Raw genomic sequence first — 27,078 nt, forward strand, 5'->3', positions numbered from 1 at the left:
TTTTGAAAACTAGTATTTGATACTCCAGAGTTTTCTATTTCAGACAAAGCAAGGCTTTTACACAGGCTGAAAAGGTCAGCAGGAATAAGAGTTTAGGAGAAACGATGATAGCCTTCTGTGCCAACCAGATAATTTCCCTAGGCAAATCATCAGTTATAGTGATTAGAAATGGTTACAGAATAAGGACAGATCTTTCTGTTCTTTAGAACACACTGTTGGCATCTGATCTAGGTCATCAATTGTACTAAGTGCATTTCCTATGGTACCCATAGAAGTACCTGCTGTCCTGGCTGAATCAAAATACTTGGGGAAAATCTGAATACAGCACTTTTCTGAAGTGTTGTTCTTTTCAAAGACAGTTCTGCAGGTTCCTGTGCTATTGACCAGAATGATACTAATTCACACACACATTAAGACGTACATTTGAAGACTTACTTCCTTTCTGTGCTCTCATGTACTACACCCATATTACCCTACAACCACAAACACCTCTGGATGGTTCAGAATACAGCAGTCCTAACATAAGCACACTGAATTGAAATACCAGCCATTGAGCTCTCGTAATTTATGAAGTCCAAGATCAGCTCTTCATAGGGAGATAGATAAAGGATGCCTCAGACCCCATGAATCTTCTTTGAGACCCTCACTGAGAAAGGGATTCTTTCTTTAAACTCATGCATTCAGGCACTGATTGTTGAAAGGGAAAGAGGAAAAAATGGAGACAGAGGGGAATTAGCTGAACCAATTGCCACAAAATAAATCAGTTATCTTGAAACTGAAAACAGCGGAGGTTAGAAGAAAAAAAGATGCATTGAATAGAGAAAGAAAAAAAGAGCCAAAAGATATGCAAATGAATGCACTGCTTTGAACAAAAGTGCTAAGGCTGATATTAGGGTGCCAGAATGTATGACTAAGAGGACACACCGCAAGGGATCCTGATCCTATACTCATGAATTATCTTGTCATTACTCATGAGGCAGATTAGGTTATTTGTAGGGCCATGATCCTTCGTATTGTATAAACTGAGTTTAGGAATCAAATACTTGCTAATAAAAAAGAATCTGCAAAAAAAAATCGTCTCTAGTCTTTATTCATAAAAAGAAGAAGAAAGCAAGCCCAAACGTTTAATATCATCTCACGCGCTCTGAAGCATCTCAGCTGGCTTCAGTCATAGCTCCAAAAGTCCTCCTGTATGCCCTGGACCATACCTGTCATTTCTATGAAGACCTCTTCAAGAGCCTAGGATGTCCAAAAGGCACTAGGTACTGCTGTTAGGTTCCTGAACTCTAAGACCTTCATGGAGCTTATAAACTATTTGCCTTAAATGCTCTTTTCACATCCATCGTTACAGAGATAAGATGGAAGACGGCAGTGATGTCAACTGGCGAGCTGCTGTTTTACCTCGTGAAAAGGAAGTTCACAGACTGTTCTTGAAAAAAAAATTTTACCACTTCTAGTTGCAGTGTCACCTTGATACCTGTAACACCAAATGATAACAACAGTGCTGGGAAACAAGGCTGTATACATATTATAGAAAGGGGTCATGACCTGAATAGCTCCTAGCCTCTAAAAGAGCTTTAAACATAGCCATACATTACATACATGCACACACTCACACTTGGACTTACCCACAGGACTACATTAACTGAGCAGAACTCAGACTTCAGAAGACAGCCCGGAATGCCAAGGGAGGGAGCTCACCAAATGCAGAAGCAGCTAGTAGCGATTCAGACACAAAATAAGACAATCAAATACTAACAAAATCAACTTATAAAAGGACCTGGGATAGAGAAACAGCCATAAATGTGATATATCCCATTCAAATATACTTGGGAAGAGAAAAAAAAAATAGGATAACAAATGAATCCAATTCAAGATATTTAGGAAAACATAAGAAGCATTAATAAACACCTTCAAATATATTTTTCACATTTACTGAAAAAAAAAAAAAAAAAAAAAAAAAAAACACTAAAAAAAATAAAAGAATGGCTTCTTTTATTTTCCTTTCAAGGGTGTATCTAAACCTCAACAGACATCAGAACTTGCAATGTGAACTGCAAAAAAATCTGATATATCAATCCATAGCTAAAGGAAAGCCAACTGATCTCTAATAACACTCACACTCTCCCTTGAATAAAATGGGTTTCACCCTGGCATAGCAGGAAGTTCCTCTCCTGTATCAAACAAAGTTTTAACCTTCTTTATGTTTAACAAGGTTTAACATTTATTACACTACGAGAAAAAGAACCTAGTTAAAAGAAGTTACAGCCTTGCAGGAAACAGAGTGAGTTCTGCTTGGTCTTGGCCAACTTACAAAAAGGATTGGGTGACTTAGTAAAGCCAAACAAGTGAATTTTTTGCAAGACCTCTAATTCCCTTGTGATGGAAAGAACACCCAAACTGGATCTACATTTAAAACCCAATATCTCCATCACTTTCAAGAGAAAATGTACAGCGGACAACTCGCTTCCATTACATTTTCCTAGCTTCAACAAATAGCATCTCTATGAAAATAAGAAGACATGGAATACCCTAGAAAAAGCGAAGACCACCACAGCATTCAGCTGCTGTCCAAATAACAGACAAAAAAATTATAACATTAAGAACTGGCACTTCAGTCTCCCAATTTATTGTCCAAGTTTCCTCTTTTCTTAACCTTGAAACTGGGCATGGAAAATGCATTGAACACATGTCTGACTAACTGCTGGCACGTGAAAGGAAGGCTTGAAATAAAGTAAGATGCCTTATTAAGGTATTTGATTTCACTTAAGGTTAAGTATCCATACTTCAGATACCTCAGTCAGAACTAGTTGCCTAACATTGCTCTCATGGCCAATAGAGTGACTCACATTACCTATCTGACAGCTTTCTATATCACCCAGAGCTGATTTCTTCCCATTAGGTATAATAGTGACTTAACTCGCATTTTTATTTAACAGCTGCATGGGACAAAAGACTTATTTCACTCACAATATCTATTGTACAGATAAAGCCTGTGGGCCATACCTTCAGCTGAATAAAGGAGTAGGATTCCACCAAAGTTGATACTGCTACATCAGTTTGAGTCTTGAGAATATACCCAGCTCATGCATATGCAATGCTGGACAAATAATTTAATTAAAATGAAAAACCTATTTTCATGAACTAGAGATTTATCTGAAGTTATAGGCAGGTACTGATAATAAGAAGGAGAACCACAGCCTCCTTGTCGTTTCTCAGACAGTCTTCCATCTTGGACACTTTTGGACTACTAGATAAAGTATGAGGAATGCACTCCTGGTTTTATCCACATTGCTGTGGATTAAGTGAGATCTGAAAAACGACATGCTACAGACATGCGTGGTAATTAAAATGATGACTCCTGGCCATAAAGAGAGAAAACATCTTGTTATGCCCTGTGCTACTAAATTATTCTGGAGTAACAGTAAATAGAAAGAGTCCTAAAATACACATAGTTTTGTTCAAGAATACTGGGTGTAGAATATAAGAGCACCACATCAATAGAAGAATTTGGAGTCCTACCAAACATTGAGGCAATCCTCACCATTCTCCATGGAGCGAGACATAGCTGCATGTGTATGCGTACTTTAACATTTGCATTGTTACCCTACAGCCATATTTAGGGAAGACATGGAGTCACAATGGGCAACTGCCCCCATTCCCTGTCCTACAAACACAGGGGTCCATAACAAGCGCTCAATTAAAGCTTCTTAGAAATGTGTCCCAAGTGTTAAGAACAGTTGACAAATACACACAAAAACTACACTCCCATTTAGATGGGAATTTTCTTTAAAACTAGTAAAGAAAGAGTAAACTTTGATTTGTGTGTATCTATAACACATAATGCAGATTAGACACAGGCCCTTTACAGTAGCACAATGCTGCTATGTAAAATTACACTGTGACTTCATAATTTCACAGGAATCAAATTAAACCCTACACCCTAACCCTCACCTTCACACCGAAATGCCATCTCAAGGCATTTTGTTACTTCTGTACTTCTAGTTGTAAAACTCATTACTAAATATTTATTAATGAATTATTTAGAGTTTATCAAGTTACTAAGCTTAACCGATAATTAAGGATCGTAACTGAACAGTGATAATGAGTAATCTGATTAAAGATTCAGAAAACTCCAAGTTGTGATCATTTCTAAATAAGATACACAAATATGGCAAGTCACACCAAATTATACTCGCAAAGTAAATTTTTATGCAATCAACATTCTAACACCAACAACATGACTGTAATTCAGATTCTGATCTAAATCTGTCAAAGTGCAATATTCCACCAAAATAACATTTAGATGTAGTTTTCTTAAAAGAAAGGGTTTAGCAGATGGAAAAAAAATACTTCCCTTATGATGTAGGCCAAAAGAAACCTGCAGTGTAGGAAAGCAGGACGTACTCACTACATGTTCTAAGGATAAATGTAAGTAAACCTTCAAAACTGCCGTATCTGCATTCAAAATAACTTCAGTGCCAAGTGTACATTCAAGTACTCACATAAACACAGCTTTAAACACACTGTGAGGACCCACATGTTGATCAGGTTAAAAAACCTGAGAAATTACTTAAGAAATATACAGAGGTACACAGCAGACAAAAATGGTTCCTCTAATATTAAGACTTGGTTTTCACTTAGCAGCACCGTGATGTTTCCTGTTGTTTCCTGGCTTTCAATAAGGATGTCTATTACAATTTCTTTCCTCAAATGTAGTTGCCCTGCACACTGGATGTAGTCTCAAAGCATATGCTATTCCTAAAAGATACATACATACAGAAGATTTATTGCAGAGTAGGTACACAGACAAACTTGCTATGTTATGCTGAGTGCAGACTTGCACCCGTCTCAGCTCCATTTCCCCGATCATATCACACGTTATGCAGGAATGGACAACGTGCAATGTAGCCCCACAGAAAGCAAACCTGAACTCTGACCAACTGCAGAACCAATGTGCAGTCTATAGTGGGATACCCAGGTTAGCAATTATCTGTGGAATACAACTTTACTTTAAACCATTTAGAAAGACAGGATTGATATTTCTGTAAGACAAACAGGACATTTAATGGAGACCCTCTCTTCAAAACCTCACTAACAAACCATGCTGAAAGGCTTCAGTAAATCGCATGGTAATCACAACAGCAGCTTAACCACTATTTATAACTAGAGTATCTTTCACAAGGCTCACCGATGTGAGAAGAATCTGACACATCCTGTTATAAAACCAATTTATTATTAAGGAAGCCAGGTTCCTTCCCATAATCAAAAAGGCCAGTTATTTCTGGTAGTCTAGTAATCAAAATCCCACGACGTGCAGTTAAAAGGAAAACATATCTGTTCACATGCTTTTCAGTCGTCTTGGTTCTTACTTCCCCTGAGTACACAAGAAGAATCAAGGAAATGTGTGATTTCTGACATGCTGCAGAAGTACATCTTACAGGTTGAACAATCTATTCTTTAAGGATAGCGTGCTACTTACTATAAGTGAAGACGATCCATAACAATCTATGCCTTAATGTTACTCTGAAATAACAATGCTGATTGTCAGAGCAGGAGGAGTACAATCCAACCACATCCAGGCCTAATAGGCAGGATAGCAACATTCGTTCCTAGGAAATCAGAAATAAGGTACCTGTCTCACTGAAAATCCAGGCACCCTTGGAGAAAGCCAATAATGGATTTTCAGGTCCTTAATTTTATTGAAATCAAAAGACATCCACGCTTCAGTCGTCACAGATCTTTTTAATCCACGTATGGGGGGGAAAGGAAAAAGAAAAGAAAAAAAAAAAGCAGATTTTTCCACAATTTACAACAAACAGGTACTGTAACTACAAACTGAACTTCCCATATCCAGCGTCATCATTTCAAACCCAGCTCCGTCATCTCCAAACATCCCTCCCTTGGCAGAAGTCAATACTTCCCCACCTCTGATTTCTTCCAGCAGAAGAAAATTCGGCAGTTTCACATGCTGCCTCCTAAGAAGCACTGGAAGAAATATCTGAAAGCAGTAACAAAACAGCCGGGCTCTCATTTCTTTTACAGCCCTTCAGGCGCAGTCTGGGTGTCTTCTTGCCCTGCTGGTCTTCAGTGCTGGCACCGATAGCTGCGAGATGGAGCTGGGGCAGCACAGAGCAGCAAAACAAACATCACTGCTTTAAGCACATACTCACTTTCGCATTAAGATGTCCCAACTTTCTCTCTACTCTTACTCCAGCGCTGAGTCGGACGGAAGCTTTAAGGACGTTCGGTTAAAAGTTAACATCTGCAGCACGTATGAGAGAAACACTGAAATTCCCATTCTGAACACATTCCGGAGGAGGTCAGATTTGGTTTTAAAGCACATTTGTGTCAACAAAAACTTTTTTGTTGCCGCAAAAAGGAAAAAAACAAAACAAAACAAAACAGAATTTCTCCCTCTTGATTTCAGCGTTCCCTCTGTATTCTTCCAAGTTCTTTGGCTCCCTTACAGTTCACTCAGACATGCACACAAGGAAAAAAAGAAAAAAAAAAGGAAAAAAATCAAATATCGTATTTCACACGTGTAATCTGACATCGTGGAGGCTTCATTGAAGAAGCCTTATTTCTCTCACCACTGCCAACCGAACATCATTCTGTGTGCCACCACTTTCGGACAACCCAAGAGACTTAAAAAGCCAGCTAAGTTTGAAAACCAGGAAAAAAAAAAAAAAAGTTCTGAGTTTCTCTGTACCCCAGGACGGTTTTCTTTCCTGAAGCTCAAACCGAGGAAGCAGACAAAAGAAGCTGATTTGACTGCGCCGTGCCAAGTCTTGCCTTTTTTTCTTCCCTCGGCTCGCTCGCTCCCGCGCTCGCTCGCTCCCCGCATGGCAAGCTTCCCGAGCAGTCTTGGCGGAGCTCCAGCCTGTGCCAGGCTGTCGGAGTCCTTGTTTCCAAAAGATGCTCTTTGCAAATCAATTAATAGATTTAAAAACAGGAAGCTGCGGGTCAGGAACCAAATCTTGGCACCAACAGCCGCTGCCTCTGCCAAATCGGCTTATAGATCGCACGGTTTCCTACCTTTTATGAGGGATGTAAGGTTTTTGCTCCCTGATCGTGGAGCTCTGGAAGCCATTCAGTGCTCACAGCGATAAGAAATCTGTTCTCTAAAAATGTCCGCATGCGACACAGGAACAACCTGCAGTAAATCAAAATTCTCGGGAAGGCGGGTGTACGGGTAGTTGTAATAAGTACCAAATACTCCTTAAAATAAGGTTTTCTTTCTCTCCTTCGAAGAATCATGGGAAGGTGCCAGGAGTAGGAAACGTACAGATTTGAATTAAGATCACATTCAAAAGTCACACACGTTTAACTTTCTCAACTCCAGTCTGAAAACCAATTGTTCCTGTAAAGCCAAAAATTTAGAATCAGCTGAAAACTGATATTAAACCTCACCCAGTCCAGAGAACATAACAGTGCTCAACGAATTGCCCCCAGAACGGCTTGGGTTGGAAGGGACCTCAAGGACCACGAAGCTCCAACCCCCCCTGCCACAGGCAGGTCCACCAACCTCCACATTTAACACTATTTGGCCCCATCCAACCTGGCCTTGAACACCTCCAGGGATGGATGGGGCATCCACAGCCTCTCTGGGCAGCTGTTCCAGCACCTCATCACTCTCAGGGTAAAGAACTTCAACATCTGTCGGATGCCAATGATGCACACATGGAGAATTACAGGGCGAATCTTTCTTTTACCTATGAGCTACTTGGCAAGGCAAAATGCCAAATTTTAAGTCTATGCATTTACATTAATGAGCACAATAAATTATGCAGAAAATACACTACTTCCCTAACCATGCATATTTTATAAGTTTATGGATACTAGTGATCTGTTTGTTAAGGGTTCAGGATAGAGTCCCTGCTGTTCTGAGGCTCAGTGCCATTCATGACCCAGCAATCCAGTTTTCCCCAGGGTCTGACTCAGGGCTAAAGCTCACTTAGCTCAGAAAAGAGAAAAGCATTCTCCCTCCAAGCAAGTTAAACCAAAACAAATATCTATTCTAAGCCTGGAAGAAAAGAAAAACCACACTACCTTCCTAAGCAGAACAATGTACAAGAAATTGAACACTCTCCACTACTCTTCTGTACATAAGTCAAACTAACAGCTGTAAGGCATTAGGTACAATTATCTACCCTTTAGACAGGTAGACAAGAGCTCTCAATGACCATAAATAGATCTACCCATGTTATTCCCAGCGGCCTCCCAACTCCTGAAGGAACACCACTAACAAACAAATATCACATTTTTCTCTCTAAATATTGCACATCCCACCTTCTCAGTTAATATCTAGCATCATTATGATGTGCAAAAAATGGGAAAAAAATGACTAGGTTTAGTTTTTCCTGTTTATCTTCTTTGTGCACTTGACAGAAGGTCTCTAATATGTCGACAGGCCTCTACTGAAAGACCACGAGGCATCCACATGGGAACAAAAAGACCTCCTGAATCTATAGTACTCCAACAGACACCATTAGAAACTCATCTTTTCATTGGTCTTCTGCCAAAAGGTACATTCCAAAAATATACAATTCCAGGAGGGACAAACAATTTGAACTATTTGATATTATTCTTCCAGAAAGTACAGCAGGAAAAACAAATGTATTCCCCAGTAGCCAAACGCTTTACAGAAAAGGACAGCCTCACTAATATGATGAAGAGCCTCATTTTATCTCTCAGTACACACTGCTTCAAACACAATGGATCTCATTTACAGAAATGACTACCCTCTTCCTGTCTTACAGCATGTTTTCAAATGTGTAGTTTACTGTAACTCTCCTAATTCTCTCTTATCTCTTAAATACTCTGCAATTACATTTCTGCTCCATGCTACCAGCACTGCCTGCATCTTGAAAGGTGCTACTGAGCATGGTGCATCTTCCTCCTCCCAGCTGTCAAAATCTTTTGACATAATCCTTCTTCCTTTCCATAAATAAGCCTCCAACCCAAATCAATCTAGTGCTCCACTTAATCCAATAAACAGGAAGCTACAAAACTTCCACCACAACTTCTGTTTGGGGAATCTTTTCAACTTCACTGTAACTACAATTTAAAGGAGTCATTCTCCTAACTCCAGTCACCTTCATATTTCCTTGATGCCATTTTCTTGCAATGCACAAAATACAGGGAATGCTGAATTCACAAGAATGGCTTGGATTGGAAGGGACCTCAAAGACCATCCAGTTCCAATTCCACTGCTGTGTTAAGGACTGCCAGCCAATAAATCAAACACTTGATCAAGCTGCCCAGGGCTCCACCGAACTTTTCTCATCTTTCTTTACAAATATTCTCTGCTCCATCTCTAGTGCAAACCTGGCCATCATCACGTTGTCAAGCTTATGACAGCAGAACAGCACATAGCCTGGCCCTTCACACCACCTACATCCCTGTGCTCAAAGAAAAATCCATACCTTTATTCTTTCACAGTATCTTACCTACCCAATGAATATTTTATTCCATGAACTGGGAAAATATATATATATATATTATTTATTTATTTATTTATCTGGGTCTCAGTCATCATTCAATTCAAGTTATTTACTCAGTTCTTTTCACTTCCTCTCATAGAAATCAGTTCATTTAAAATTCTACTTTCAGAAGCTTCCTGATGTTTCCTCAGTCTGCATCTTCTCAAAATTCCTTCATCCAAGCACTCTTCCACTCATAAAAACAAGACACCCAGCTACCTATACTAGTATATACGTACAGGCAAGAAGCAACTCACATCTTAAGCTGTTACACATGGAAACGAATGCATTCATTAAAAGTGAAGAAGATAAATGCAAGCATACCAGGCTAATGAGCAAGCCTTATGAGAAAAAATAACGTGAAGGGATTATTTACAAAAGCCAAACACACTTACAGGTCTATATTTTCACTTGAAGGGCATTAAATGCATGCCTAACCACAGATAATATAAACTACAAATGCCAACAAGTATGTGTACACATTAAAATACATCTATCCATTGGAAAAAATTTAAGTGCTATTCTTAAAACACTTAAATGTTGGGTATATTTATAATTTCCCTTTTATTTCCTTCTTGTCAGGACATCTCTGTGCAGTGGATCAATGAAAGACAAGCAACACATTGTTCTGAGTACCTGGTATGAAAACACTGCTCATGAGCAGCATGTGTGTGACATGACCCAAAACACTTTGTTCTTAGGACTAAATTCATTCTTCACATTGGTCATGTCAGGGCTACCTCTGTTAGAACTTCTGCTATCATTAGCGGGAAGGCCCGCAACTGATGAGTAAAACCAATTCCTTTGAGAACAAACCACAAGTTCTTTAGGTGTTCGATCTTGGAGCCAAATACTTTATTCATGTATTATCAAGTGGTAACAGTACAATCCATGACAGGAAAAAGTCTGTTTCTACTGGGCCATTCTTATGAGGAAAAGTTAACAATGAATTGTCTAATGACACTCTTTGTTCTTGGTTTCCATTCATTGTTAAATAGCCCAACACTGGTGAAGCTCTAAGAATTCATTACTAAGTGAACATAGCTATAACAGCAAGCAATATAAAAGAAAGAGGAGTAGCAAGAGAGAGATGATTGAAAATTAAATGAAAACAACTACAGGAAGTGATCAACAACATCCTAAATATTTCAGCGTGGGAATATACTTCAACAACTCATCTGTTGGCATGACATTCCAATCAGAAAGCACTAAATGCACAGGTCAGCCTTCATTAGACATGCTCCTCTCCAGCCCTTTTTTTCCATGGGAATAAAAAACAGAATCTTGCTTTTCCATTTTCTTTGTCCAGAGACACTCAAAACCTTTTAGATGTACGCACTGTATCTATAAAGTTCTACAGGGAACTTCAAACATCATTCGTACCCTTAAATGCTTACAATTTCTATCAGAAAACTGTTTCCTCAGGAGAAAAAACAGACACTTACAAAAATCAAAATGTTAGGAACTCAGCTTCACAGGCATTTCTGACTGTCATTTAGAAAAGCGATTATAGCACGCAACATGAAAAATATATGCATAGCACTGCAGGTTGAAGTAGTTATTCTAATGGCATCCACTTATAGGTAACTTGGATATACTGAAAATAGACTTGCAATGAAGTGGATATAAAGTCTCAGTAGCTACAGTGATTATGGAAAAGGATGCTCTGAAACAAAATCAAATTAATAAGAAAATTTTTATGGTCAAGTTCCCCTCTTGTAATCATCAGTCTATGCTTAAAGAATAAGATCATATTCTTTGTTACGCACCGAGGAAGGGCTTTGTTGTAAAATTCAAGTACAAAAGGCTTTGTAGTCAGCATCCTTTTCAACAATTATCGTTCCCACAAACTACATGTTTTAAATGGTTCTACACAGATTAGCATCATGACCTGTATCCAGTAATCAGCCCTGAGAGAGTCATTTTTACTCATTTTCCACTTCTAAATTTGCACTGTACTTAAATAACTGATTTTTACAACAGCAATACGTAGAAAAGTCGTACACATCCATCCACATGTGTAAAACACATATTTGATGGTTCCCCCCCTCTCGCCCTTCCAAAAAGCTTGCTTATAATTATTGTAAATTAAATGAAGTACTGAGGAGGTTTTAACTGGCACGTGAAATACTCCACATAAAGATGATTCCTCAGTGATGACTCAAGCAGAAAATTCATTATTTCACTGCAAAAAGACATGCCTGTACTTCACCAAAGAATGGGGACGCCTGTATCCTACTGCTGGGCATTTCGTGACCACAGGTGATATCTTCCAAACTTCTCCCAACAGCCCAGCTGCAGCCACAGCTACGCCATAGTGGAACACTACAAAAAAAGGAAGGTATAGCTACCTACAGTCCAGATTCTGTTTAATTTCTTGGTACAGAAATAGTCTGCAATGCTCATGTTTTGTACTCAGTGTTTGAATCTGACTTATCTGAGTGGGATGGAATCCTACCCGCTGAGAGAGAACATCCTTCAAGTACTTTGGAAAGCAATTTGATGACAAAGTGCAGCACAGGGGACCAAATTAAATCACATAGCAAGAAACGTAGGCAATCTGATAAGAAAACACATTTGCTAACCCACTCAGTAGTGAGAAACAAGGTATAAAGTATTACACCAAATCCTTACACCACTCAACACTTCCACACAGTTACCACATGCAGTTGCTGACAATATCAAAAGGCACTTTCCATGAGCAGAATGCTCCATTTCAAAGTGGACATGAACACACAGCTGAAGACACTGTCAGCCCCAGACCTGGTCAACAGTAACATATAAGAGACTAATTACATGCTTACAAAGAAAGATATAATCCCAGCAAAGATAACGAATTTGAACAATCTATTAGTCACTTACCAAGGATCCATAATAGCAAGAAGCATCTCGACATCAAAGTATGAGGGATCTCTACAACACAGGTAACCCCAAGAAATATCCTAGTCAAAGAGAGATCCTTTCATACAGCCAACTACTACAACAGGAAACTCCAAGGATCTTTGGGCTACACGCAACTTAGAGATAAGATGGTTGACTCAGTCACAGCTGTGCATGCTCAACTGCTCTTCAGCTGTTAACCTTGGTATCTGCTATCAAATCTTTCAGCCCCCCAGTTTCAAACAGATAAGTGGTGGCTATAAGTCTTAATGAGACCCTGATTGCTATCAGGCCTTGGGCTTGATGTCTAAGCTTTAGTCCAGTTGGCCACACGCCTCAATAGTAAGCAATCTTTGAAACTAAGACTCAATAATCTACTCACCCAAGTGGATGAAATTCCACTAAGTACAATTTTGCCTATCTGCAGCAAGAAGGAGCTGTGAGCAATAAATAAGAAACTGCAATAAGCATAATTATATATTGCATGGGCTTTTATCTTATTTGAACTAAAGACTTATTTATGTGTACTATCCTAATTGAGCTACAAATTTAAATGCAGGCTTCGTATGTATCATAAAAATGTGCAAATATCAAAATGAGAGCAATATACAAATACATCCACACCACTGAAAGTCTACACATAATAAATCAGAGTATTAGCATGCAAGATGAAACAGAGACTATCACACAATTATAAGCCAAACATTCAATGACTGTACCACCATGTAACGATATTCTGAGGGAACTAAAGCCGCACTTCTGCAGTTACGTACATGAACAACTGGACTGTTGCTGAGCATCATCTCACTTTGGAAATATTTTGTTACTGGAAATGCTGTATGTGAACCTTAGCAAAAGACCAAAATGACGCATGCAAACAAAATTCTCATTACCACATTTCTTTGTGGTAACTGCACTGTTTTACCCTGGAGTAAATGTAACGCAACCTACCTCTTAATGAAGCTAGGCAGACTACTTAGCATTCAGTGCACAACAAAGGCATTCTAGACAGTTACCTGGAGTAGTTTTTATGCTATAAATCCACACCAGGCTTACACTGAGCTAATCTGTTCATGTAACCATAACGTAAAGCATGAACAGATCTGGTCTGAATGAGCGTCCATATGAGTTACCCTTTAAGAATGCCATATATAACACAGCTCAACTGTGTTCAAAAGTATGATTCCATCTTTTGAAAAGTAACCTGTTTTATGGGCAGGCATTAAAATAGCTTTACTCTTTGACAGAATACACAATGAGAAGGCATTGTGACCAGCATCTCTCTTCTCTCCTCAAAGGAATAACGGAAAACAGAGAGATGCTCAATGACTAGAAAACACAACAGCTAAAAAGATAAAAAGAACATTTAAGAACAGTTTCAAACTTAAACCATTTTAAATAGCCAAGACAGTCAATTGCTGGAAAAGTCTTTCAAATGGAAGACTGGGACAGAAGGGTCCATGATTTGTTACAATGTCCCTGGAAGTGCCCAAAACAAGACTGGATGGATCTCTGGGCAACCTGATGTACTGAGTGGTATCCCTGTCTATGGCACAGGGGCTGGAACTGGGTGGTCTTTAAGGTCCCTACCACCCCAAGTCATTTTTTGACTATTTTATTTAAAATGTAACAGAATTACATAACTGAAATACAAGTCAGTGGGCCCACAGGATACCACACACCACCTGGTCGTCTGAGACAGCAGAGGCAGGGCTCACACCATCACTGATGTAACTAACACACACGCCTCCATCACTGGATGCTCCCCTTGCAGCCCATGGATGAAAGGGGCATTTAAAGTTTAAACGCCTTTTGACATTCATCACATGATTAATTAAGCACAGAGACTGCACCACAGTCAATGATCCCAACAGTCCCTCCCAGCGCTCCATCCCAGCTCTGTACTCAGTACAAGGTAAAGCTCAAACAAAGGCTTTTCCACCATTCACTCCTCTCTGAAGTGGTAAGTGAAGCCCCAGCAGGCAGCCTAATCCTATGTACCTTCCTGTGATATGCACTAAGCAATGCATATCACATCTGTGCACATCCTGTGCAACCCAGGTCACAGCCTGAATGACTACCCATTATTTTAGCAATGCCTACTTGTATGTGAATAGCTGAAACAACCCATCATTTAAAACACATATACGCTAACATCCCTATATCTGCTTAGCATCTAAGCTCATGAGGTTTGAAACAGTAAAACAAAGGCATGTCAAAAAAGTGAGACAATTCTCACAACCCTCCTTTTTTCTGGGTTGAAATTACAACATAACTTAAACGTCAGGTCAATGGCATTCATGCAGAAACCACACGGCAGACAGAACGATCAGAATTAGCCAAAGGAGTTCAATGTATCCCAGACTTCACGCAAAATAATATGAAATATTCTCCAGTGAAAAAAATAACCCATGTAAATACAAGCCTTGAGCTTCCCACCGGTTTATTTAGCAATGCAAATTAGTCGAATTTATACATTATGTCCCTTTTCAAAACCGCAGCAACAAGAAGGTACTGAACCCAGTGTACCACACCGCTACCTCTTCCTGCAAATAATTACCCTCTTTATTATGCAACTTTGAATGAATTTTCAGAGCGGTATCCATGCCTAATCCTCTGGATAAAGAACCTCTGGATTCATTTTCCATACCAGAGAGGGAAATTACGGTATCAGCAAGAGGAGTCTCCTTCAAGCCCTATTTCCATTCAAGAGGTTGCCAGTTGGGTGAAGTTTCTGCCATTTAGGTAATTCTGTTTCCCAGCAACCTGTGCTGTTGCCAGAGAAACCCCGGGGATCCTTCCCACGTGCCAGCCCCATCACGGTCCTGGGGGTGCAGCTTGGTGCATCGTGCCGCCGCGCATCCCACTGTGAGAGGCATGCTAAGTAGTCAGCGAGGTGCTCCAGGGATTCAGCCAGGCAGTTTTTCATTATTCTTTCTTTTTTTTTTTTTCTTTTGAGAGGGCTTAGAGATGAGTGACGTAGCCCTTTATGCTGCAGTGTAGTTAGAGGTGATAAGGGAGCACTGGGTTTTTTAATGTTACCTTGGGAGCAGCGTTTGACAGCTGGATGTTGCAGCTCTACAAACGTACCTCTTGTACGCTTTTAATCTATCAAGCTTTCTGTGTGCATACTATCTTCTTTTTGTTGTTGTTTTCCAGCTGTCAAGAGCAAAAGGTACACACAAACAACAACAACAAAAATCCCTTTAGACTGCCTTAACCTCTGCTTCTCCTTGCAACACCTTCCAAAATGCAAATGTAATGGGTGGTTAAAAAGTAATTCCCATTTTTCAACTGACAGGACAGTATTTATAGTTGTACGCTTGGGCTGCAAACAAGCTGTTTAGTGTTTAGATATAACTACCCAACAAAGAGGGAAAAAACATAAAAACAAAGAGAGAGCAAGAGTAAAGGCCATGGTGTGTTATTAGGATGGGATTTCCAAGCAAATTCATCGCACACCAACCTGTAAAGATGTGGAAATCTGGATATCAGAACTTGTCTTTCAGACAGTGTCACAGTTGGTTTGGAAGGGACCTTTAAGATCACCCAGTTCCAAAGCCTGCTATAGGCAGGGACACCTAGACCAGATTGCTAGCAGCCCCATCCAGCCTGGCCTTGAAATAGTAAATAGACACTGAGATAGTAAACAGACACTGGAAATGAGGTGCTTCCCCGAAGAAACATACTCTGCTTTACGTCTTTTCTGATTTAAATCTCCACATACGCCGTGAAATTGTAATGAATTTTAATAATTTATGGAAATGGATGGCTTGAGCATATTTGAGGCAAAGATCGTTTCTTAGAATGAAGGAATAAGTAATTAACCCTTCTGAATTAGAAAGGTAAATTGAAATTTGAGGGATGCTAGAGCTCATACGACATGGCTATTCAACCTGCTCCTGTACTGTACTTAATTGAAGTCATACCTCATTTTTTTAACCCGCATTCCATATAAACTTATGTAGAAATGGCTAACCCGTTGATTCTTTATCTAAAACACTCCATCAGGTGAAGCGCTCAAAACTTTACAGAACTACTCCCAAACCTTCCGAGAAACAGCATTTCCCTTGTAAGCTCTATAGAGGTACAGCCTCACTTAACAATCCCTATTTCAAACTTTCTGCATGGTGATATTAAACTCATGCTCACAAGGTTTCAGATTTCCCTGTGCTTAATGAACGTTTTTAATTCATGAAAGGAAATGATATCTAATGTTTTTTCTCTTTATTCCTTATGTTTATCGAAAAGCAGCCCGGAAAACACTACGCTTACATTGGAGTTCACAATTCCACTGCAGAACCTTGTGTGTCTGACACAGCTCAGCAAACTGTCACAACGACGGGGGAAATCTATTTAAAACTTCTCAAACTAACACTGCATACGTACTTAGGGACAGAATAAACATAAGGTGGCAGATTTTTCCCAAATGCTGGGCAGAACATACAGGGCACAAAAACAAGGAGACTGCCATGATGTATTCGTTGACAAATAGCAAGGGACAGTGTCCTGGTTTCAGCAGGGATGGTGACGCTCTGGAACAGGTTGCCCAAGGAGGCTGTGGATGCCCCATCCCTGCAGGCATTCAAGGCCAGGCTGGATGTGGCTCTGGGCAGCCTGGGCTGCTGGTTGGCGACCCTGCACACAGCAGGGGGTTGAACCGGATGGTTATTGTGGTCCTTTCCAACCCAGGCCTTCCTATGATTCTATAGTAGATGTACGCTGCCATAAAGCACCAAATGCAGCATTAGAAATCAACCAAACAGGTCCTAATAGGTCTATCATCTCATCTCATTTAAACAACTCTTATAATAAACTCCCTGTAAGAACATAAGATATGTTATTCTTCATGCACGTCGGTTCCATTGAGGTGGAATCCAATCTGCCCAAATCCTGTGAAAAATATGTGCTACTTCCAAAGCCTGGGGACAGATGGGGAAGAGCAAAGCTGTTCACATCAAATGCGTGTCCATGCTGTGCATAAATTAATTCAAAGAAACATGTCTCTGAAGGAACAGAAAGGGATCTCTGTTGTCAAACTTCAGTACATCCGCCAGGAAGTTTAGAAGAAATGGACCTATCTCTGTTCAGCCTGCTGAAAATTCATCTATCAAGGTTTTCTTCCTCCGTTTGTATGGAGCTCTGTGCATTTCAGCTTGTGCCTATTACCTCTTGCCCCACTGCAGGGAACCAGTGAGATGCCTCGCTGTACCTTCTCTACTGCCTCCCATCAGTTCTGTACACACACTGAGACCCTCCTGAGCACCTTGTTCTAGCCCAACTCAGCCTAGGCACAGTCACCCTTGCACTCAAAGATCGCACATTTAACAATGGTAAGGCTAAAACTGAAATCTTAGTGCTAAATACAAAACAAAGAGGATGAGACCAGAACCCTACCCTACAAAGACAGGCTGAGGGAGCCAGGCTTGTTCAGCCTGGAGAAGGCTGCGGGGTGACCTCATTACAGCCTGTCAGTGCCTAAAGGGAGCCTATGAACAGGAGGGGAGTCAACTCTTTACAAGGGTAGATAACAGCAGGACATGGGGAAATGGATTTATGATGAAGGAGGGCAGACTTAGGTTGGTTATCAGGGGGAAGTTCTTCACTATGAGAGTGGTGAGGTGCTGGAACAGCTGCCCAGAGAGGCTGTGGATGCCCCGTCCATCCCTGGAGGTGTTCAAGGCCAGGTTGGATGGGGCCCTGGGCAGCCTGGGCTGGTATTCAATGTGGAGGGTGGAGGCTCTGCCTACAGCAGGGGGTTGGAGCTTTGTGATCCTTGAGGTCCCTCCCAACCATTCTGTGATACTATGATATACAAACAGGAAAACACTGCAGGTGACACTAATTCTATCACTAATAAAATCCTGTGTCGCTACTGATAGCGACACGTCAAGGAAGACGATAACCAAGTGATGACAGCTTAAGATACAGAAACAGGAACAAATGAAGGACTGGAAAACATTCTTTCTGTTGACAGAATAAAACAGTTTGCTTTGTTTGCTTTATGTCTGATTAAGTCTTTGCTTCTTTAAAAAGAAGTTAATGCACAATTACCAACTAAATATATCTCACGATTAGCTGGAAACACATACTGTCACGCTTTTCACCTTGATGCAAATACAAAAAAGCTGTAACAAGTCAATGGCTGAAGTTCAAACACAGCAAAGTGGTTCAAAATAGGCGGTATTTGAATGGAGGAAGTTATGAAACATTGGCAAAAACTGTGAAATTTTGCAGAGGGTTCTCAGTCAAAGGGCATTTTTAATCGGTGTTTTCTCTAAAGAGAACAAGCTGATTCAAGCAAGAATTAATTCATGGAAATGTTGTGCTCTTTTTTATACTGGAGGTCAGACAGAAATTCGCAGTGACCTCCTCCAAGTCTGCAATGATTACTCTATTAATCTACAAATATACGAATAAACACACACATATGTGTGAGTTCTAATGGCTCTGTACAATTGTTAAGACTGTCAACTCATGAGTTTTACCTTTACCGCTTCAAAGTTAACTCAGTACAGATGTACACACTGTGACCTAAGCTATTTCCTGGCACTGCTCATTGGAATCAGTGGGATGAACTATTCCTTCTAATTAACAATAGTTTGCTATTCAGCTGAGGAAAAACAACTAAGATTGTGTGGGTATGTATACATATATAAAAATACATGCAAATTTATATAGTGTGTCATGGTTTTGCATGGTGGTGGTGAACCACCTTCACAGGTGGTTCCACTACATCATCAGGGCTCCTACCGCTATCATAAATAAACAGCCAATCAAATAATGCAAGCAGTGTATATTCACATACAAAAATGTAGCAAGATTTCAGCAATATCGCAACTAAAATGAATTCTGACGACTAGAGTTCTACTGGAAAGGTAAAAAGCAACAAATAGCATGTGATTTTCCTACAGAACATGATACTGCATTGCACCATTATACAGAGATCATATGAAGGGATTTTCAAATACAAATGCAGCAGCTCTACTGCAAGGGAACTAACACATCACTCCCAGATTATGGTAGTTGTTGAAAATCAGACAGATCTAGCTCAATTACAGACAGAGGAAGTGAATTTTCCTACTGTCTGCAACGTATGCAACTCACAGCAGGGTATTTCACCCAACTTTCCATAACTTCTGCAGACTGAGCCCTTTGAATCACAACCCATCACACTGAGTCACATATTCCTATGGTCAGTATGTTACAAAGAAAAGCAATGTAGCTCTCTTCAAGGCTCGATTCAGTGAGACTTCCAAGATGCTCAGTCGGCTGCAATACAACTAACATGGTTCAGGAGGCTGCCCATGGAAGAACAACAGAATCATAGAATGGTTTGGGTTGGAAGAGACCTTTAAGATCATCTAGTTCCAACCCCCTGCCATAGACAGGGACACCTCCTGCTACACCAGCATCCCTCTAGACCAGAAAGAAAAACCTCATCTGGTGAAAACTCAACCCAGGACAAATCATGTTTGATCAGACAGGTTGCCTTTTACAATTAAAGGATTGGCTATGCAGATTAGGGTAAAGCAGTGGATGATATGTTGACTTTAGCAGGGCTTCTGGCACCATCACTCACAGTATTAGCATTTGGAAGCCGTGAAAGCACAGGCTGGAAGGACAGTCTGCTTGACACTAAACACATCAAAAACTGGCAGGATCACCAAAATCAAAAGGCAGTGATCAATAGCTTGACGTCTTGCATGTAGCAGGTTACCCCAGGGGCTGGGGCCGATATCATTGAATATCTTAAACAAGAACAAGAGTGATGTGACAGAAAACATGCTCAGCAAGTCTGAGAATGATGCTAAATTGAAGATGAGAGTGGACATGTCAAACAGAAGATCTTCAGTACAATGAGACCTTGAAAGATTTCAGGCCTGTGCCAACAGAAACTTCATGAAGGTCAACAAGGAGAAGCACAGGCTCTGCACTGCTGCAAGATAAACTCTGACCTGCTGGAAAGGATCTGAGATTGCACTGGGTGTCAGCTTAAAAGGCAGTAATGTACACTCACTGCAAATAAAGCAAACTATGCAGTGGGCTGCGTTATAAGGTTCAGTGGTCTCCAATGTCAATGGCCAAGATGGTCAGCAGCCTACAGCACATATTTCTGCAGGTGGAGGGAGAGCTGAGGGTCAATCTTACAGAACGTGGATAGGCTGTGAAAATGACAGCTCAGCAAACCCCCCTCAGCAGCACAATGCAGTATTGGAAAGGGAAGCAGCCACTAACAGTGCATTATGAGGCTGACACTGGGTATAAGGAAGCTCACCAGGACGGCCCATCCCAGGCCATCACTATTCCTTCTGAGGACAAATGTTTCCTAACATCCAACCTGAACCTTCCCCAACACAACACGAGGTCATCGTCTCTCATTCTGAACACACACCGAGGCATTTTGTTTCTGCTCTAATTGCTATTGAACAGCGGATCGCGGTCATTTTGCAATGCTTTCCACGCTAGGCTGCCTGACAGAAGGTGGGATTAGTTGCTTAATTCAAGGTTGCAACGTTATGCACTTAAAAGCTCGCATTTACTCAAACTGAAGGGAGAAATAAAGCAGTCACTGAAATAACAACTTTATCTAAGACCTTCCCATACACTTGGGTTAGATCCTCCACGCTACGCTTAGGTAAAACTATTACGTCTTTCTTTAACAGAGCCACCAGGACTCACACTGCGACGAGGACGCCGCCATCTTGCCCCTCCCGCCCACCGCGCAGCGCTCCACCCCCCTGCGCCGCCACCCTCGTGCGCATGCGCGGCGGCGGAGGCGGGCAGAGCGGGGCCGCCGTGGGGCCCGGGGTTCGCTCTCCTCAGGGGCGGGCGAGGGGGAGGGGGGCGGCCGGTCCGGTCCTTACCTGCTACCGGAACGCGCTGACTCCTACCGGGGAGCGCCTCTTCCTTTCGCGGCAGCCTGGAGGCCGAGTCTCCCATCCTGAAGGTGGAGCTGCAGAGCCGGAGGAGGCGCCGCGGCGCCGTTAGCATCGCCCTCTGAGGGCGGGGAAGGGAGGCGGAAGGGTGAGCGGCGGCCGTTGGAACCGGCGGGCGACGGGGTGGGGGGCGGGCGGGCGTGAGGCGGCGAGGTGCGAGGCCCGCCCCCTGGCGAGCGGCCCTTGTGTGCTGCGAGCTCCTGGGCGCCCTCAGGGCCCTTCGCTGTCCCTTTATTTCTTACAGCCCCAACCCCCTCACATCACTGGCCCCAGTTGGGTATGAGAAGGTTTAGAGGGACGTAGACACTTAGCAAGATGTGCTACACACGTTCTTTGTACAGCAATATGTTTTATAATGCTTTCTTTTTTGTTTTTGTTTTTGTTTTTTTTTTCCCTAGACTCTGGTGATCATTGCAGCAGTCCACTATGTCATGTTAATGCTACACACTGCATCATGATGATTGGGCAGTTTATTGTCTTTTCCAATCTCTATGCCAATCTTGCATGATTTCATGTTGTTGGTGTTTGGGTTTTTTTATGTGTATATAGAATATGTGCTTAACAAATCTTCCAAGACCTGTGTCTGTGTGTATGTTTGCAATAAAAGCACGGGAACAAGAAGTGAATGGAGTATAAAAACTTGCAGAAAATACCCATCATCTTCAATGGGAGTAACACACATAGTGCAGATTCTATACACAATAAGCAGTACATTTCCCAAGGTGGGAGACACAGAAGCTGGAACACGGGCGTTTTGTTATTCAGAGAATCACAAGGTTGGAAAGGACCTACAAGATCATCTAGTCCAACCGTCCTCCCTTTACCGTACCTACAGAAAACCACTAAACCAGATCTCCTGGCTCCCAGAGAATTGTTTGTAAAGTCATGGTCAGGAGAAGGGAAGTTTGTCCAAAAACTGCTGACTGCAAAGAAAGTTTGTGAACTAGACAGATGCCTTTCTCTGTGAATTTCACAATAAGGGAAAAGATAATGCACAAATGTGAGGCGAAGACATTATGGGAAGGAAATGAGAGTAATTCAATGCAAAATTCATATGGAGGGTTGTAAAGAAGTTGGATTGTTGCCTGGATGGAAAGGAAGATGATAAAATGACAGTCTAATCTAAAAGAGGGAGGCCAGATAATTCGCTCAAAAATGCACTGTGCCAAAAGAACAAAGTGCCATTCACCTCCCAGTCAAACAGGATCTTACAGGAATGTGATGCTCTTGAGACACAGAACTTACTCAGCTTTAAAGGAGTGTTGGATATTTACAGCAATATTGAGAATTCCTGCATGCTCCCAAAAGAATTTGGTGAAGCAGGAAATCCATGTTGTACGAGCCAGGATTCCCATAACATTCAGATCTCAGATGGAGACTTGAGAAATGAGCTGTCCCATCTCTGTCTTCAGATTCACTGTTCTTCACAGTGTTCTTCCCTCTTAGAAGGGAGTTCTGGAGACCATCTCATGTAACCTAAGTAAGGTTTCCTAGAGTTCCTATACATGAAACAGCAACCTCTTTGAACTCAAGTAGTCCCGTGCTTGCAGCCCATTTGGAGTTTTGTATATATTCAGTTAGAATCGTTGATAATCGGACCAGAGAGGTCAGGTGATCCTCAGGTGATATCTTAAAAATCTACAATAGCTTAAAGGAAATCCATTAAAGAAGTAAGCATAGAGATGCGTATGATGGATAACTGCAATATTTCAGCAGTATACGTTTCAAAGAATTGGGAATGTTCAGTGAAAACCTGAACTCCATTTAAAACACATTCTCTTAGATAGCGTCAACTATACTGATGATTCCCAACTCTTAGAAGCCTCTAAAAATGAGGACATCCACTGGACTGATAGCAAATAATTCTCTTCCTCCTCGTTTGTCTCCATTTTTTTCCTTTCACCATATATTTCTGTACTCACTTCACTCCCTGCCAAGGACATGCATCTAAAAAGAACTCAATGGTTAATGTTACAAGGGACAGCAGTGCAGCTTTTACTGTAAGAGTTAATGTGTCTGTCGATGAAACTGTGAATGCCCAACCTGAATCTTTCACTGTGAGCGCTCCTGCTGCCTCGTTGTGAGTGGTTCCATTTTCATAGCCATCATCCTTGCATGAATCGAGGTCAATCAGAGGTGAAGGACAGAAAAACAGACTTCTGTTTGGACAATTCAGTCTGCAGATGAAGTGGCTGAGACCTTACAGGGCCCTTATGCGCTCTGAAAAGCCAGCATCCCCTCTGCTCAGTGTTCCCAGTGGTCTTCCATGCTGTGTATGCTGCCCACATGTATTTAAATTAATGTCTCTTAAATCAGAGGTGTTCTTTGTTACGGGAAAAAATGCTTTGTCACCCATTGCATTCAGCTGCTTCATTTGTGAAGCTGACAGCAGCAGAGAAGGGCGCTAAAGGATTGACACTGGGACTCCAAAACAGTGGTTAGAGCAGTGACAGATAGCAGGGCTGCTGAAGCATTTCGATTACAGCTATTAAGGGCAGGAAACAGTCTTTCATTCTGTGTTTGTATGGCACTTCACACACCGTGTTCCTGCTTCGGAGCTGGATCCTAAGTATTAAATAGTAATAAGCCATGATGCCACTTAATGAATAAACACTGGTGGTTTACAGAAGTGCTTAGTGCTTCTTCACTCCGTGGAAACAGAATACTTCTGTAATTTGTTAAATCTCCTTTATATTTCAGGAAAGTGTGAGCCATCCCCTCTTCTCATTCTAGAGGCTGAGAAGGAAGAGTCTGAAAGGTATTCCTAGTGCGACCATTTTACAGTGTGTGCTTAAGACCTTCAGGAAATCAGTGTGAAGAAGGAAAAAGGTGCAAAGGAGAAAACAGGAAGAAAAGGGATGTGAACTTAACCTGTGTCCTTCCAGGCAGGACTATACACAGATTCCCAATCATTCCATCTTTTAAGAGCATGATCAAAATACAGTTGACATTCATTATATATAGTCCTTGCTTTCAGAGCAGGATTTGCTCACCTTTGTATTACTGTTTTTCCAGTGTAGCAAAATGTGCTGTGTTTTGCAACCAGTAAAGCCCCTGTGACTATCTCATGCTAATAACACTGATTGTAAAGCCGGGTTTCTATTGCATTGTGCATCTTCTGGAAGAGCACCGGTTTGGATTTTGTTTTTTGATTATAAAACATGTAGCAATAGAGGATCCTCCTTGGGCTTTGGTGGTTTATTCAGTGCTTAATTGCTGTTAGAAACACGCACTTTATTTTTAGTTCGGCTTCCTTTGAATAACAGCTTGTCTTTCCTTGCACGAAGAGATTTCTTGTTTTCTCATTCCGCAGGTATTGTCATTGCCCTTCTTTGAACTCTCTCCAGGTTTTTAGTTGACATCTTTCCTTATTTAATTATTTATTTCATTGCCCAGTCTGATGAAGATATGAATAATTAGTGCAGCATTCTGGTATTGGTCACAACAAAGCAATTACAGATCTAATATGGTTTCCTGATTCCTGCTTGGTTTCGTGTTCACGTGTCCAAGGGCAGTCAGTATTAGCCTTGCAGCCCTGGAGGCATGCTACTGGCATTCCCAAGGGCTCTACAGGAATTTATTACCAATGTATAGAAATCCATAGATTATGGCAGATATACAGGGAATTCTGTTCTATGTCTTTCCTTGGCCTCCTTTAAATTACTAGGATAGTCTTATACCAATTTCTGATAGCCTTTGTTACTACCACTCCTGCAGATTTTGGGGTCAGCTGCTAGCAGTTGGAAACTACTGTCTATGTGCCTCTCCATTATGGTTAGAAATGTCAAATGATGGGAGTTCAGAACTGATGCCTACATGACATCACTGTAAACATGCCAGCCCTATGAAGACTGCCTCGTTGCAGTCACATTTTGTGACCAGTTAGGTAACGAGATCTCTGAAAATGAACATGTTTTCATCAGGACAAACCTCTGCTTGCCCACTTTTTAGCAGTAGGACATGAACTGCTTCTCAGGAGGATTTTCAATCAAGGGAACTAGAGATTTTAAGTACCACAGTTCTTTTAGGAAGCAACAAACCTGAATTCCTGTATCAACAGCTGTATCTGTTACCCAGAAGGAGAATGAAGGTGATAATACAGTAAAGCAATCTACATGAAACAGTTTCTAGAGAGAAGAGGGAAGATTAATCAGTCATTCACATGCCTTCCATTTGTGATCTAGATGGGAGTTTGGATACAGATTCAGCTACATAAATTACACTGAAAATGGAACTGACGTAGAGGAGCCATCAGCATTACACCTCAGAGTAGTGCAGTGATTTGGGGTTTACAGAACAATATAAAAAACAAGGGACAATTTAATAGAGTACCATGCAAGGGAGAAGGCAAAAATGCAGGATACCAGCAGTGTGCGTACACGGGTTGTTCTTTGCTTTTCCATTTCACCGTGGCAATTATGTACAAAAGCTAATGAAAAGCTAATGAAACAAGTAGACTATCTGCAAGTTTTCCTTCCTATCAGCATGCATAAGCCTTGGTTCTCTCTTTCAGTGAAGGTTCAGGATGCATCTTTACAGCTGATTCCAACAAGCCAGGGTGATGCAGACAAGCATTTTGGGGTCTGTCCATCATCAGTGTTTCTACATGAATCAGGCTTAGAGCTCTCTTCTCCCAGTAACCAGGATTTAGCAGCTGGCCAGTTCACAGATGTCTTCTTGGGTAGCATGGCTTCTCTCAGCTCTATAAATGTGCTGGGCTTAAAAGCAGTTACCAGCAGCTGAGGCTCAGCCCTGGGGTTTTTTAATCACAGTTTCCAGCTGTGGTACAAAGTACTCTGTAGGTCAATTCCAGTTTCTAGTCTGAGAGGACAAATTACTCAGTACATTCAGTGGCCTGTGCTGCACACATCAGTTTAGATTCCAACATGGGTTTCACCAGAAACTGTCATGATACAGCCCTTCCCTTGGTAAAATTAGATTGTTGATGGATTTTTCAGTGAATATCCTTTGCATCTTTCACTTTGGATTTTCTCTGTTTCTGTCCCCTTGAATGCTAGTTACGCATGATGGTCTTCATGGATAGAAATAAAGTGCAGGTGAGAAGAGAAAAAAAACCAGCTTTGGGTGGGAGTGATATCACCCAACCTTAGCTCTGACTTAAACTGAGCTTCTAAGTGTCATCCGTACCAAAGGAAAGAAGACCAGTATCTCCAGAACATAATTCATCCCTTCTTAAAATAGCAGAGGAAAGCAGATAGGCTGCACTCAAGTTTATTCCATCTATTCACAGCAGAAGGTGCCCTGTTGAATAGCTTGGAAGTCTTAAGTCCACTCACATAAATCCGTACAAGTGGCTGAAGCGTGTTGAGGTCTTCTGTTTGTTTGAAGTAGTCATAGTGAAGAAGCCACATAGCGCTAACTCATAACCTGTCCCTGTATTTCAGAGTAACCTTGCACTAGAGCAGCTGCTCTGCTACAGCTACCATGTGATCTGCCTTGCAAATACAGACAAATGGTGGGTAACTGCATTTCCTTTATAATCTTCTGTAACAAGGAAGATCCACTTAAATTCTGCAGATAGCATCAAATATCTCCGAAATCTGTAAAAACATCACTTCTCTAACCAATAAAGCAAGGGCCTTTTTTGCTATCAGGATGCCTTGTAATAGATTAGATAGCAGAAAATGTATTACTGGCGTGGGCTTTTGGCAGCCTGCTTTGCTTATATGCATGGAAAAACACTTGATCTAAATATCGTGGCGCTCTTTGTTGTTGTTAAAGCCGCGCAATTAAAAAATAATAAAGCTAATGGA

The 27,078-nt window shown here is 41.2% G+C and overlaps 1 protein-coding gene and 1 long non-coding RNA gene across 4 annotated transcripts in view; one reads left to right on the forward strand and one right to left on the reverse strand.

Annotated features, from left to right (window-relative positions):
- The window catches only part of MSRA (methionine sulfoxide reductase A), a 253,554-nt gene extending 232,190 nt beyond the window's left edge, over positions 1 to 21,364 (reverse strand). For 2 of the 3 annotated variants that reach the window (XM_072331485.1, XM_072331487.1), the window contains exon 1: positions 21,233 to 21,364. In XM_072331485.1, the coding sequence (XP_072187586.1) occupies positions 21,233 to 21,359 (127 nt within the window). In that variant the 5' untranslated portion in view covers positions 21,360 to 21,364. Of the gene's footprint in view, positions 1 to 5,928; positions 7,157 to 21,232 lie in introns of all 3 variants that reach the window. The other variant, XM_072331486.1, reaches the window with a different exon arrangement.
- LOC140249587 (uncharacterized) lies at positions 21,254 to 27,068 on the forward strand. Its single transcript, XR_011903037.1, has 2 exons — positions 21,254 to 21,392; positions 24,005 to 27,068. It is a non-coding gene; the product is annotated as an uncharacterized lncRNA (long non-coding RNA).
- The last annotated feature ends 10 nt before the right edge of the window (positions 27,069 to 27,078 follow it).

The sequence above is a fragment of the Excalfactoria chinensis genome, chromosome 3 (genome assembly GCF_039878825.1).
Source record: "Excalfactoria chinensis isolate bCotChi1 chromosome 3, bCotChi1.hap2, whole genome shotgun sequence".
NCBI lineage: Eukaryota > Metazoa > Chordata > Aves > Galliformes > Phasianidae > Excalfactoria > Excalfactoria chinensis.